Source organism: Gallus gallus, chromosome Z (assembly GCF_016699485.2).
Source record: "Gallus gallus isolate bGalGal1 chromosome Z, bGalGal1.mat.broiler.GRCg7b, whole genome shotgun sequence".
NCBI lineage: Eukaryota > Metazoa > Chordata > Aves > Galliformes > Phasianidae > Gallus > Gallus gallus.
This window is the reverse complement of record NC_052572.1, coordinates 26,864,759-26,880,165: the sequence shown is the minus strand read 5'-3', so window position 1 is coordinate 26,880,165 and position 15,407 is coordinate 26,864,759. Positions and strand designations below refer to the sequence as shown.

Sequence of the window (15,407 nt, the reverse complement as noted above, 5' to 3'; positions counted from 1 at the left end):
AAGAGCCCAAAATGTAGTCAAATTTTATACACTGAGATTTTTTTTTTTTTTTTTTTTTTTGCAGAGAGCAACACAGGCACTCTTTTATAATGCTGATGAACACCTGACATTACATGACTTTCTCCTTCAGTTTTAGCACTGATGAAATTAGTTTTTTGCACATTTTTAATACAGTGTGTGTGCCTCGTCAAAATCTTCCAAAACCGAACCTGTTGATTCCGTGCAACACTTGTAAGTCTCTTGTGTTTGGTAAGCCCTCACACTTCCCAGTTGCATCACTGATGTTCTGAGTATCTCATAGCACACATCAGTACCTGGCTGTTGGTATTTCCATATCAGAGAACACCCCCTTTCTATAATTATGCCTTGTATATAAACATCCCAGTGCTGGAAAGAATCCAGAGTACTGCAGCTGAGAAATATCTATGTAAAGGGAGACCTTCACATTTCAGAGAGTATTGCTAGAAAGCCATAAGAACAATTATATTTTAGGATTCAGATTATTGACTTGTCACATGGTCTTCCATGTGTGTATGTATCCCTTTACTTATACAACTGAAATCTAAGTTTCTGTTTCTGAGATCCAGACTTTCAGTGGGTCTCATGCATGGAGAGAAAACTAAATTATGAAGTCCAAGAAAGTCAAGGGAGAAAACAATACATGTTTGAAGTAACCTTCCACTGACTCTGCAAGAAAATATTAAAAATAACGTTGTTGATTTTCTAGCTTTATGTATGTGCTGATTGATTTACATCTGGGTACCAAGTTCTCTGGAAACTAATTTTATTGAACTCAAGACATCAAGAGCAGATCAGAACTTATTCTGCAACTGTATGTTTCACTTACAAGTAGCTTTAGAATTGAGAACAGGGATGCAGTCCCTTCTGTATCATTCAACTTTCTCCCCTGGCATATAACGAGTACTGCTACGTCAAGAAAAGACAATCTAACCAAACTTGACAGTAGGAAATATGGAAAAGCAGAAAAAAAGTTAAGAAGGAAAAAGGACATAAAATACAGAGGACAGGAAAATACAGAAGTCCAAGGGGACAGCTGCAAAACACTGAAGTCTCCTTCAAAACATTTCTGCTAGAACCAAAGACAAGCAGTAACGCTCTTGCCATAACCTCCTTCGCTGAATGTCTCTCTTATTTCTTGTAATACTCATCATTGCATAGAAAAGACATAATGAAGAACAAATTCCCAGTTCAATTGCTAGGTATCACATTAAATAGCTGAAGGATCTGCTCTAATTGGTAATTTCTGCCAGTATCTGTCTAACTCCACAGATTGAATTATTTTACTCTGTGGTACACAGGGAAATTGCACTGCAAAACACAGATTGGCTTGAGTCAACAGTATCTCTATGCTTCAACAGTATGTCTATGCTTCAAAAATGATTAAAATACAGGAAGTAGAAGAACTGTCACACTCCTGTCCATGAGCATGTTAAGCCTATACAGCCATTGAATTTATACTGTTATATACTGACTTTATTGCATCAAATTAAGCTTCTCAGAAAATGAATAAGAATTACACAGTAAATAAGTCTGCTGATGAATCCCTGTTTCATTTGGTGTACAGCCTGGACAACATATTGACAATGAGGCTGCAAAGATAAAGAGTCAAGAAAGTCACTTTTTTCTCTGAAGAGTGAGTTAGATTCTATCTTGTCTTAGTAATAGTTCCTCGATGGTGCTAGAAATGTTAACTTAGCACTTTCAAAAATCAGTTAGTAAATAACAATCTTCTCTTTTTGTTGAGGACTCAATGTGAAACACTTTTGCAAAACATTGACAAAATAATTCAAATTCAGATGGAGTTTTGCTATAGACAAAGAGAAGATCATGCAATAATTCATTTTGGAATAGGTTTCAGGAAATCTCTAGCCCAAATCCATGATCGTAACAGGTCAAGCCATGTTGCTCAGGGCTTGATCTGCTCAGGGACTGAAAACCTCCTAGGAAGGAGATAGTAAAACTGCTCTGAGGCCTTGCTCCATTGTACTTGCAGGGAAAAAGCTTGACTGTATAACCAGTCTGAACCCTCTTGTTTCACCTTTTGTTCATTCTCTTGTTCTCCCACCATGCAGAGGTGTCCAATAAAAAAGAACAATGAAATGCTTTGGAAAGACAAAATTAGCTTAACACTTGAATTTTAAGTAACTTAAACAAGCTACTGTAATAGATAGTGCTGAGAACCACACAAAGCAGGGACTGTAATTCTGACACACTGAACACTTAGGAAATAGTCTTCCTCCCAGTCCTCTGCAAGTACACAGACATACATCTTTATGGTAACTCAGTGAATAGCTATTATTCTTTTTTTTAATGTGGATATGCAGATAATGTAGTGGTCAGACTACATAAAGGATGCAGGTTCACAGAGCTCCCTGGAAAACAATACAATGTCCAAAATGCCAAAAACACCTGTTAATGACATTTTCAGTGTAGTCTTCTTAGGTCAGAACACAGAAATTCTTAAGTTACTAAGCCCATTGAATGTCTGTAAAGAATATCATATGTTATTCTCCATAGTAAATGTTTCCATTCTCTACAAACTGTAATGCATCAGTACACTGAAATGTCAGGATTTTAATTAAAATATTAAATTCTCAACTTTGAAATACTGGAAGAAAATATTTTTATTAAACACCACAAATTTTTTAAGCAAAACTGAAACCATAGGGCAGTAAGAAGGATAGTAAAACCAAACAATATTGGACTGTAATGAAAAAAAATGTTACAAGTACATGTATAAAGTTGTATTATTATTCAAGCACTAAGCATTAATCATTATCTGTGATAGATAACTGTTCTTTCTTTGTTCATATGATGCCTTATTTCCAACCTAATTGAATTCTTGTACTACTTAAAAAAAACTTTGGGTTTGTAACTTGAAATACCACCCTGAAATGTCTAACATCATATAAGTTTTAAATATTACAATGTTTCAATTATTTCTCACCTGATAATGTTTTAGTGTGCCATTAATTAGAAGAGAAGACTGCTTTTCCACCCTTTCTGTGATTGCATGTGCAACTGTGTAGTAGGACTGAGACCCTCTAGCACTATATTGCATACTGTATTCATCATCCACATCTTGTTTGGCTGTCCTGCAAAGCAGAGAAATAATTAAAGTAAATTTCCAGGAACAAAAAAATCAACAATGAAAAAAGTAAACAGTATGTTTTAACCATAGCTCACTTTTATTTGTAAAGAAATAGTGCTAATCACAAACTCTGGCAAGTACTCTGCATGGAGCTAGTCTTCTAGCAGTACATAATAAATACCGAATTATTACATGCCGCCTTCTGCAGATTTTCTTGTCAAAGAAGCAGCTGTAACTGCTGTTGGGAACTAGGAACAAGAAACTCTTTTACAAGTATATCAACAGTAAGAGGAGGACCAGGGAGAATCTCCATTCTTTACTGGATGAGGCTGGGAATGTGACCACTGAGGATAAGGAAAAGGCAGACGTTCTGAATGCCTTCTTTATATCTGTCTTTAAAAGTCAGGCCACTTATCCTCAGGTTTCTCCACTCTCTGACCTGGCAGCCTTGGCTGGGGAGCAGACTAAACCCCCCACAATTCAGGAGGAAACAGTCAGAGACCTGCTACTCCAACTGGACTGCCACAAGTCCATGGGACTGGATGAGATTCACCTGAGAGTGCTGAGGGAACTGGCACAGGTGATAGCTGAGCCGCTTTCCATCATCTATCAGCGCTCCTTGTTGACGGGTGAGGTCCCAGATGACTGGAGGCTGGCCAACATGACTCCCATCTACAAGAAGGGCTACAGGGAGGATCCAGGGAACTACAGGCCTGTTAGCCTGACCTTGGTGCCAAGGAAGATTATGGAGCAGATTGTCTTGAGGGAGATCACACGGCACGTGCAGGACAACCGGGGGATCAGGCCTAGCCAGCATGGGTTCATGAAGGGCAGGTCCTGCTTGACCAACCTGATCTCCTTCTATGATCTAGTGACCCATCTGGTGGATGAGGGAAAGACTGTTGATGTAGTCTACCTAGACTTCAGCAAAGCCTTTGACACTGTCTCCCACAGTATTCTCCTGCAGAAGCTGGCAGTCCGTGGCTTGGACAGATACACTCTTGGCTGGGTAAGGAACTGGAGGGCCGGGCCCAGAGAGTGGTGGTGAATGGAGTTAAATCCAGCTGGCGACCAGTCATGAGTGGTGTTCCCCAGGGGTTGGTGCTGGGGCCTGTCCTCTTTAATATCTTTATTGATGACCTGGATGAGGGCATTGAGCACCCTCAGTAAGTTTGCAGATGACACCAAGTCGGCTGGAAGTGTCAATCTGCATGAGGGTAGCGAGGCCCTACAGAGGGATCTGGACAGGGTGGATAGCTGGGCTGAAGCCAATGGGATGGGATTCAACAAGACCAGATGCCAGGTCCTGCACTTTGGCCACAATAACCCCAGGCAATGCTACAGGCTTGGGGCAGAGTGGCTGGAAGACTGTGTAGAGGAAATGGACCTGGGGATATTGATTGATGCTCGACTGAACATGAGACAGCAGGGTGCCCAGGTGGCCAAGAAGGTCAATGGCATCCTGGCTTGCATCAGAAACAGTGTGGCCAGCGGGAACAGGAAAGTAACAGTCCCCCTGTACTCATCACTGCTGAGGCTGCACCTCGAGTACTGTGTCCAGTTTTGGGCCTCTCACTGTAAGAAAGACATCGAGGCCCTGGAGCGTGTCCAGAGGAGGGCAACAAAGCTGGTGAGGGGTCTGGAGCACAGGCCTTATGGAGAGTGGCTGAAGGAGCTGGGATTGTTCAGTCTAGAGAAGAGGAGGCTCAGGGGAGACCTTATTGCACTCTATAACTACCTGAAGGGAGGTTGTATTGAGCTGGGGGTCAGCGTCTTCTCTTGTGTAACTAGTGATAGGACTAGAGGGAATGGCTTCAAACTGCACCAGGGGAGGTTCAGGCTGGACGTTAGGAAATACTACTTCTCTGAAAGGGTGGTCAGGCACTGGAATGGGCTGCCCAGAGAGGTGGGGGAGTCACCGAGCCTGGTGGTGTTCAAGGAACATTTAGACGTTGTGTTGAGGGACATGGTTTAGCAAGAACTATTGGTGTTGTGTGGATGGTTGGACTGGATGATCCTGTGGGTCTTTTCCAACCTTAGCGATTCTATGATTCTATGATTCTATGATTCTATGCACTCACTGTATACTACAGCAAGCCATTCTTGGGGAACACCACTATAAGAAATCACAATTCCTAACAAAGAGTGGCACCTAAGAAAAGTAGCACGTGCAGAACACTCACTCAATTATTTGCTTAGCATCTTTCTCAGAAACTTCTTCACTGTTAGGATCCAGGAGTATCTTCTCATCTGCTTCTAATCTGCTTGATTCTTCTTCATCATCCTACATAAGACAGAAGAAGAAACAGCTGTTAGAAAGTGCAACTACTTTCATACTTTCAGTGGGCATTCACAAACTGGTAGTTTTCACTGGTTAATGTTTTATGACAGGAACTTGAATCCAGAAGTCCAGCCTACACTTATGTTCCTACAGAACTGCACTGCAGCAAAACAGAAATATAATATTTGACATACGTTCTTCAACATGAGGTCACAAATCTCTGAAATAAGAAGTATTTTCCCCCCTAACCATCTAATTTTAAGAAGCCTTACTATGTCTACTCAGTAGACATACTCAGTTTACACACTCAGTAAAGGGAGAAGATTCCACAATCATGAATGCTTTTGTATTCTATTCCAGATTTGTGACAATTTAATGAAGTTTAAAAAATTGGCAAGTACTGTCTTTTAAGGATTTTCATTTCTTATTTTTAAAAAATCACATTTTTTTCTTTTAAAAATCATTTGATTTCCCTCTGCCTACAGTGGCAATGGATCAACAGCAACTTGAATTCTCAGAAATGAGAAAAGAGTACCCTGACTTTTGTGAGTTATTTCCCCAACTCAGAACAACAGCTGCTAAAGAGCCTGTACTAGAAACACAGGCACAGCTCATTTGTGGCCCAAATCTGACAGATACTGGTCCCTGACTTCCCATTTTAATACTTGCATTCTTCTAAAGTAACATTAGTAATTCTTCACTCCTAAGCTTTTCTCTCCTTTAGAAAACACTTGCCTGAAAAATGCTATGGAACCACTGACATTGATCATTTACAGTATATAATACTACGATCCTGAGAGAGCAGTTAGGGAGGTAACCTGACTGTAATGAGAAAAATTCTGACATAAAATGACTGCTCAACACAAACAGGAGCAAAAACGTTTGCCAGCCTGAAAACTCAGTCTGGAAACTTCCACTCAGCCGGAGTTTATACAGGAAGATGCATCTGTGCAGACTGTGGTCTGTGGGAAGTGTCTGGACCTTTCTCCTGAAGCAGAGGTGAGTGGCAAACTTGACTGTGTGAGATGTGCCCAGGTGGATGACCTCCTGTGACAACTGACTGACCTAAGTAGTCTAAAATGAGGTAGGCAGCCAGACATGCTTCCCACTGAATAACAACTACTGCAGCTAAGAAAAAGCTACGGGTGATAGCGATGTGTGATTCTCTTCTGAGGGGTAGAGAGGCACCCATTTGTCACCCTGACTTGCTATCTAGAGAGGTCTGCTGCTTACCAGGGGCCTGCGACAAAGATGTGAGAGAGAGGCTGCCAGACCTTGTAAATCTCATAAACTACTGCCCCCTGCTGCTGTTGCCCATAGGCACCAGTGACACAGCTGTCAGCAACCTGAAGACACCAAGCCTGAGAACTTGGCCTTCAAACATAGGAACTCAGCCTGGGAACTAAGGACATTCTTTAAGTGTGGCTGAATGCCAAATACCAGAGGCATCCTGAAAATATCATTGACAGAAAAGAAACTAGAAACAGAACAACTTATCGCCTGAGAAAACGAGGATCAACACTAGAAATAAATTTTTGTTTAAAGAAAATAAAGGAAAACAAGAAACATTATCCTTGTCTTTCTCAGGAAGAAGACAGAAATTAACAGCACCTAAGTAGTGGAGTCCTACGCCCTCTTATGTCTCAATATAAAAATGGCATAACTTCCATCCAAGGCAGAGCTTCTCTATCTGAGAAGCTTACCGTGTTGCATATATACCTTTCAATTGTTTTTTAATTTCTCTTCACAAACAGACTGAAGCTTCATTGGTACACAGAAAGAACTCTGTGACTCACTGACACTCACAACTAAACTCTGTGACACCCTACATGGCATGACACACATCAACTCTGAATCAAGACTCTGTCCCTTTCTGGGCCCGCTTCTGGGGGTGACCTCTCTCCTGAGATCAGTTTTAGATTCCCCTCCACCTCCATTTTTTTAATCTGTTTGATGCATTTGATACCAGTAATTTAACAAATATGTATGCATGTACATAAGCTCTCAAGTATTGACTGGTAAGTATAACCAACAAGTCTATTTGCTGCATTGGTAAATTTGGAATCCACAAATATTTTTACTGTCATAGTACTGCCAAACACTTTACTGAATCTGTAGTTATTTTCAAACCATATCTGCTACTATATTAGTGATCTTCCTACCTCAAATTGCATCTTAGTTACTAACTCTAATTACTGCAATTATTAATTATTACTATATCCTTTCTATCTGATACATATAGCAGCTTTTTATCCAAACACACACAGTTATTAACCTTATTAATCACAGTATTCTTGCTAGTACAGATAAGTATTGGCAGGAAATCTTTAAAAAACAAAAATGTTTAATAAAAAAAGGCTCTGTGTTCCTGCAGTATGGAATCCCATGAGGTCACTATTTTGATCACTATACACCTGCAGATCAGATAGCACAATTCCCGACACCTTTTGGACCGTGACATGCGCTTCAGCGTCAGGACATTCACGTGCATTAATCTTAAGATTCTTCCCTTCTTGAACCTTTGGAACAGCTGTATTTAAGTCACCACTGAAATACTGGATCAAATAAACTCGGTTTCAACAGCCTGAATCTAAATCTCCAACAAAATTCCCAATGTTTTCACTCTTAAAACATCTGGACATCTGGTATTGGTTTTCTTTCTGTCCTTACTACAAAAATGAGAATATCATATGGGCTAAGACTTTGTTTTTTACTTCAACACTTGTCACATTATTACTGTTATTATTATTGTTTTAAAGACACATACCTCCTCCTCATATTCAGAACCACTTTCATCTTCACTGTCTGACCTGGGAGCAACTTCATAGCTACACAGAGAAGACAGCATATGAATTACAGATAACAAAAGGAGGAGGGATTAGATTCAACAAATGTCATACTGAGCTTACACATAGTAAATTGAAAGAAGGAATAAGTGAAAAAGAAAAAAGAATACTTTAAGATAAATCAATTAAAAACAAATCAAAAGAAAAGCCTACATTTATGCTAAGTACTTACCCAGGGTTCATTTCCAGCCAAGCATCTAGCTGACTTGCTTTTGGTGCCTCTGGACCAAGAAGAACTTTGCCTGTTTCAGTGTGAGTCACTTTGACAGGAAGGTCACTCATCTGGCTGCTCTCATCTATGGGCTAAAAATTCAAACAAAATTTCACACCGTAAGGCAACTGAACTTCATCCTTGCATGCACAATAAAAAACAACAACTTCAGAATTACAGATCTGAACAAGGAGCAAAGTTTTACGAGTAGATAGAGCTTCCCACGTGGCTACCATGCCAACTCTGAATCACAGTATTTTCGTGTGTAACACATCTTTATGTGACATACACAAATATATCACAGGATTTCAAATGGATTTAAAAGAGCAACAGTGAGCAGAAGAAACTGTTGACTTTTATGAAAGAAGATATAAGGTATGTATGCTTGTGGTCATTTAATTCCAGTTTTTTATGCCAATGGACATCTACAACAAGATATATACATCAACTTCATGGCCTTTCACACAGAGAGATAAGGACATAATTTCACAAACTTTTTAAGTAAAGAAAACCTGCAGCAGAATTGTCAGTTTACAGCCTGATCCAATGGTTGAGCCACCAAACATGGCTAACCCCAGGAGCTCAGGTGCAAGCAAAGCACCTCAGAGACCAGAAGGAATGGAGTCTGGATCACCCCTCCTCATGGCTGTTCTAAGGGGTAGCAGCATCTCTCTCTGGACATAGATTGCACTCCTCTTGAGCCACCACTGTTCACTGGAAGGGATTATCCTGTTTTCTGTCTCTGCTACCTGCTATTGCTCCATAATGTCTGCATCCTATTAGAACGCACCGTCATCACCTTCTTTTCCCATACAGACCTATTCTAAAGATTCACTGTCCTGACTACTTCAATTATGTCCACAAAGCACCTGCAATAAGAAGTCCTCTTACTAATTCCAGTGCTGTAACAAAACTAGAAGAGCAAAATTATATTTTTCTGTTACTTCCCCCCACTTAATCACAGGATTTCTACTTCAGAAGCCTTTCACCTTCTACTACTGCCTACACTCAAGAATCATTTCCTAATATGCGTAAGTAGGAAAAAATAAAAGAGTTATAAACAAATTCACTGAGTTTAAAACTTACGCTCTTTTCCCAGATTCCGAAGTTAAAGTGCTGTCATGTCTATTTTTTTAGAACAGTGTGAAACTACATTAATGGACTTTATGATAAATCTTTAACTGTATCAGAAAAGGTCTATTTAAAGTATAAAGAAGATGACAACTAAAATAATACATAGAATTATGAAGTATTTATGTGAAAATAGAATAGAAAAACAGTGTTAACAAGATAGCTGTTAAGGAAACAGAATATGTTCTGCCTTGTTATGTTGTTATTATCAAAAAATATTAATCAAGGAAAGACTCAGAAAAAATTAATCATTTTTATCTGCTTGAGAAAGCAAGAACATTTCGATACATTAAGTCATCATTCTACTGTAATCCAACCTATGTCTGGAAGCCTCCCCATGACGGGGAGGAGGTGCAGCTAGATGACTTTTAAGATCTCCTCCATCCCAAGCCATGCTATGATTCTAGCAAAGGCAATTGACAGTGGCAATAATATAATTTTTAATTTACTGAGAAGCCAGAATGTAGGGTGGTTACAACCACATTTTAAAAAGTAAATCATGTCTACCCATGGGTTGCAAGAAAATTGTTTACTTTTAAGCACAAAAAAACCTGAGAGGATTAGTCAATATACTCAGTGATGCATTCAACACATTTTTGTTCCAATCTTTGATTTTTTTATTAGAGAGAACTTCAGCATAAATGTTAATCTGGATAGCATTTTTTCCTGCTCAGAAGCAACAGGTCTTAGAGCACTTGAGGGCAAGATTTTTGGTAAAGCTATCTCAATGGTACATATCAGAAAACAATCACTGGAAAAGTTGTAAGACTGTAAAACAATACCTCTCCATCAGGACCAAGACCAGATGCCATGCCTTCTGCATTCTCTTCAGCCTTCTACAAAAAATGAAGAAGTAAAGAGCATCGTGGTCAGATCACAAGAACGTAGTGAATACTTGATATTATGTAAACATTCTGCACCATAAATAGGTCTCAATCCATGTCTGCATAGTCTGGAATGCAAATAGTTTAGAGAAGATGGATACAGACAGATTTGCACAGACACACAACCCACTTACCACATGGTACATATAACACCTCTGCACATTGCAATGAATCTGAAAAATGGCTAGCCTACTGAATTTCTCATCATGATCAGAGCTCAGTGCTTATAGAGGGTGCCAATATACACATTTGCTATACAATAGCAAACAGTTTTCATGTGATTTACTGTTGGTTTCTTCTAAACTCATTTAAACTTGGTTTCAGATGTGTCATCAAGCATCACAGATAATGTATTTGTGGATGTACTTCTATTTTGGGTATGTATATAATTAATTTTTGGTCTGACAACTAACTACCAGAGCCCTTTGGGAATTCTTTGCCCTGTATCTTAAGTCCAGATCACAGTTGCTCAATTCACAAATAAAAAGAAGTTTGAGGGTAATAGCTGGAGTAAGTTGGATGTTTTTCTTTCAAGACACTACGCTGAGAGATAAGGTGTTTCTTCACCAAAGTCTGTCCTCATTTAACCTATTTAAAAATGAGGAGATGGCATGAGAAAAATGGAAGACAGACGGCTTCTGAAGTGGCACTTCCCTAAATAATTTTGAAAACAGCTAAGAGAGGACAGATGCAGCTTCTGTCTCATAACAGTGCAGGCTTTGATATATTACAGCACAGTTTTACTTGGGTTACCAGTGCAAATAAATCAGACTGAAAACAGGAACAGATCTTTCAAATTGTATTTTAAACAACTTTCAAGTATTGTTAACACGTGCTATAAATTTACACAATTCTGGTTGGGTTTTTTTTGCTTTGCTTTGTTTTTCTTAAAGAAGCATACTCAAGCTGCACTTCTGAATATGGAGATGATCCTCAATATCTGCTTCAAATCAAAACTGAACTCTTTGCCCTTAGAATCCATCTCCAAGGCATGAACTTCAGGTGAACGTGCAGTAGTAGAAATGGGCCAATTTTACATTTTGAAAAAGTTGATTCTCATTTTATGTAACCTTCGTACCTCAACACACATACCTACTTAATTTTGTTAACTACTCTCTCATTTGTATTACAGAAAAAAGGTAAATTCAAGCTAAGCCTACTTCTTGGCTAAAGCCTTTAAAATATTTCTTAAGTATAATGTTTTTTAACAGACAAAAAAAAAATAACCAAAAGGAGAGGCTTATATACATTTCCCTGGACAAACAAATATCACTGGTCCTGCTCAATACAACAGTAGCAGTTGCTCAGTGAGATCAACATCATTATGAGCTCAAAGACTGTTTCCTTTAGCATTTCAGAGTAGCATGAACATTTGCTTACAGAGAAAGGAACTGTGTCAGACCTAAACAGTTCATATCAAGCGATAGAATAAGTTACAATAGCACATATCTGGCCTCAACTGCAAAGGCTTCATTTAGTGAAAATATTATTTTTCCTTGGATGAACAAGGAGGTAGACAGACGTCCATCATTTTGCATTTGAGTCTGTCTCTAACATGTAAAGATTGTTACAGATTACTTATAGTCAGTGCTTACAACTCAAGCACACCAGTAAAAAAAAAAAAAAAGCAGTAAGCATCAATGTTGTTCACTGTGCAAAGACCAGACCCTGTCATGAAAGTAAACATCTACAACAAGTATTTGGGAAAGCAGAAGCATATATTACAAAGAGATAAATACAGATTTCTTACTGCTGTGCTTCAAGCACTGCAAAGGTTTCTTTAATGTACAAGGAAGTCCTAGTTTTACAGAAGTAGGAAGCTAGATTTTCCCAGTAAGATGACAGGAAAAGCTCCTAGAGATAAAGATGAGAAGTTGCTATGCAAGTTAAGCTGGCCTAACAGATGAAAATTTCATCTGTTGCATTTTTTTTTATCTATGACAGTGTGAGGATGTGAGACTACAGCTGTACAAGGTGATGGAAGATGCAATTACAGGAATGTAAAAAATAGACAAGAGAGAATCTACCATAAAGATTTCCCAAATAGTATTCCAGAGAAAATAGTGACTCATTTGAAATTTGTTTTCTTAAGAATACGAGGTTCACTTCGACTGTATAAAACGTAAGCCTGACAAAGGCAGCAAGTATTTTTTCATGACCTACTACCTCACTGTGACTTCTAGGAGAAAATTCTTAAGAACTCTTTTCATTCATTTGTCTGTGAGTAAGAAACAAATAACCACGGGTGTTCATAGATTAATTTTCAATTTATATAGATAATGAAGCACTTATGGGCATATATGAAAAAACTAGGAAAAATAACACAAAGACTAGGAAAAAGACAGAGCAGACACCAACTTCAATGCATGCTGCAGCCACACAATAACGAATTCATAGAATTTGAAGTCAATAAAAGACTAACATCTGTGTACACTCTCCTGTATTCCTAACAGATGAGCAAAAGTTTGATGGAAAGAGGATAATTTAAAACAATGATTAAGACAGAGCTCAGATATTTTACTGCTAATCTTCCATTACGTTTTAGGCCAGGAAAGGCCTGGACATTAATAAGCACTGGAACACACTATCATTTTACTTCAGTGAAAGAAAATTATGTCCTTATTGACATTGCTGTAAGATACTTTATTCCTCATATATAGCTAAACTGAGCATCACGGAGACAAACAGCTCAACACATTATCAAAGGAATTCAAACATTCTGTTATAGTAGTAAATGTACACACTAGACTGTCTCCTCAGTCAGTCCCTGTGGACCTGTTAGAGCACCAAAAAATGAGCCAAGAGATGGAGCTCCTCTTCTATGAAGACAGGCTGAGAGAGCTGGGGATGGTCAGCTTGGAGAAGAGAATGCTTCAAGTTGACCTGAGAGCTGCCTTTCAGCATCTAAAGGGGAGCTATAAAGAAGAGGACAGACTCTTCAGCAGGGTCTGCTGTGACAGGACAAGGGGAAAGTGTTTCAAACTAAGGGAGGGGAGATTTAGATTGGATGTAAGGAAGACGTTTTTTATAATAAGGGTGGTGAGGCACTGGCACAGGTTGCCCAGAGAGGTGGGGGATGCCCCATCTATGGAGGCACTCAAGGTCAGGCTAGACAGGGCCTCTGAGCAACCTGATCTAGCTGCAGATATCCCTGTTCTTTGCAAGGAAGTTGGACCAGATGACCTTGAAAGGTCCCTTCCAACTGGAAGAGTCTATGGTTCTGTTTCTACGGTGAATTCTTACTGTAAATATGCTAAATCAAGTCTGTTCTCACTGCACAGGCAGGTTGTATCTTGACTATGGAGGTAGGAGACCGTGTATATGTTAAAAATTTACTCTCAAAAAAAAAAAAAAAGTACAGACATTCTGGAGGGTGACAGGAGAAAATACAGAGTATGTCTGAGGTAACTAATCTCAAGAACTATCTTTTTATAGTCAGTGCTATTTATCAGCAGGCTTAGCATGCTGCATGTGAACAATGTAGATACAATGTTTATACTTGTATCAGTGATTAGTAGCAAGTCAGGCATGGAAATGGATTATAAAAATCCTCTAAACAATCCTGCAAGAAATTAAAGATACTCAGGGGTCACAAAATGATGAATCATTATTGAATTACCCTTTCACACACAAGATTATTTTTTCAGAAATAACACTGTTCAGTTTCCACAACCAGTCATACAAAGATAATTTTTAAAGATTCGATTAAATTGTAAGAATGCACAATGAACATGCTACTGGCAGAACATCCGTTTATAAACTTACCTAAGTTCTTCCTAGTTATTTTCAGTGTACCTACAAGATGGACTGAACCAAGTTTAGGAGGCAAACTTCTATGCAAGTTATCTTATACGTAACAACTACATTAACCAGACTTTTTTCTTTTCTCAGAACACATGTTAATTTTAAGGTACACATCTGTCCCAGTTTTGTCTATAGAAAGTTTATCACTATTAAAATTGGATTTGAAGACAACACTGCAGAAAAAGGTCAGGTGTAATTACTTGCCTTCTTTCTTCTCCTCCTCTTCTTCTTTTCTTTGGCTGCTTGTGCCTGTTTATGTTCCCATACCAGATTAGTCAAGTTAGCAACGTACTCGTCTGTCTGCTGCAACAGATAGGCCAGGCGTCTATCTTTCTTTTGGTCAATCAGCTTACGGTAGCCTTCTTCATCTTCAGCCTAGGAATATGAAACACACATTACCCAATTGATAACGTCTATCTTAATAATCAGGTGCTATTTTGCTTATATCATTATGATTTGTGTAGGTGGACAGAGAGTCCACCAGAGAGCAGGCTCCGAGAGTCATACCATACCTGGAGGACAGCTGTCTATCTGAGGCACATTTCAAATTTCTACCAATGACCCAGACTAAAGGATGAAGGGGACCCTAGTCACTTTTGTGCATGACATAAAACTAGGGACACTAGTCAGTAACTTTGAGGGCTGCGCTGCCTTTCAGAAGGACCAAAACAGGCAAAACAATGGGTCGAGGAACCAGATAAAGCTCAAACAGGCAGGCATGCAGCTCCACAGTAAAGGATATACACATCCATTTATACTAACCTTGATTTGGCAATGTGGTGTGACAGCAGAGGTCTACAGAATTTTGGACTATATTAGCAGGAATCTTGCCAGAAAATCACAGCATGTGATAATCCCCCCTTTACTTTTCCTTTTCAGACCACATGCAGACAATGCTTGAAATCTCCCAACTTCAGTATAGAAGATATTGATTGAATTTGAAACAGTGGAGGCTGATACTGGATTTTAGATAGCACTTTTTTTCCCCCAGAAACATAATTGAACAGAGGCCAGGAGAAGTTGTGCCATTTCTAGGTATAAGACATGACTGAAAAAAGACTTGAGCAACCCAGTTTGACCTTGATGCTAACTCTATTTTGGGAAGGAAGCTGGACTAGAAACCTCCTGAGTTCCTGGC

The 15,407-nt window shown here is 39.0% G+C and overlaps 1 protein-coding gene across 15 annotated transcripts in view; it reads right to left on the bottom strand.

Annotated features, from left to right (window-relative positions):
- SMARCA2 (SWI/SNF related, matrix associated, actin dependent regulator of chromatin, subfamily a, member 2) overlaps positions 1-15,407 on the bottom strand; it is a 110,659-nt gene that overhangs the window by 58,379 nt on the left and 36,873 nt on the right. For all 15 annotated transcript variants that reach the window (XM_046905259.1, XM_046905256.1, XM_046905253.1 and 12 more), the window contains 6 exons: positions 14,474-14,644; positions 10,364-10,417; positions 8,412-8,542; positions 8,161-8,221; positions 5,296-5,396; positions 2,969-3,116 (listed from right to left, as the gene is read on the bottom strand). In XM_046905259.1, the coding sequence (XP_046761215.1) occupies positions 2,969-3,116; positions 5,296-5,396; positions 8,161-8,221; positions 8,412-8,542; positions 10,364-10,417; positions 14,474-14,644 (666 nt within the window). The remainder of the gene's footprint in view (positions 1-2,968; positions 3,117-5,295; positions 5,397-8,160; positions 8,222-8,411; positions 8,543-10,363; positions 10,418-14,473; positions 14,645-15,407) is intronic.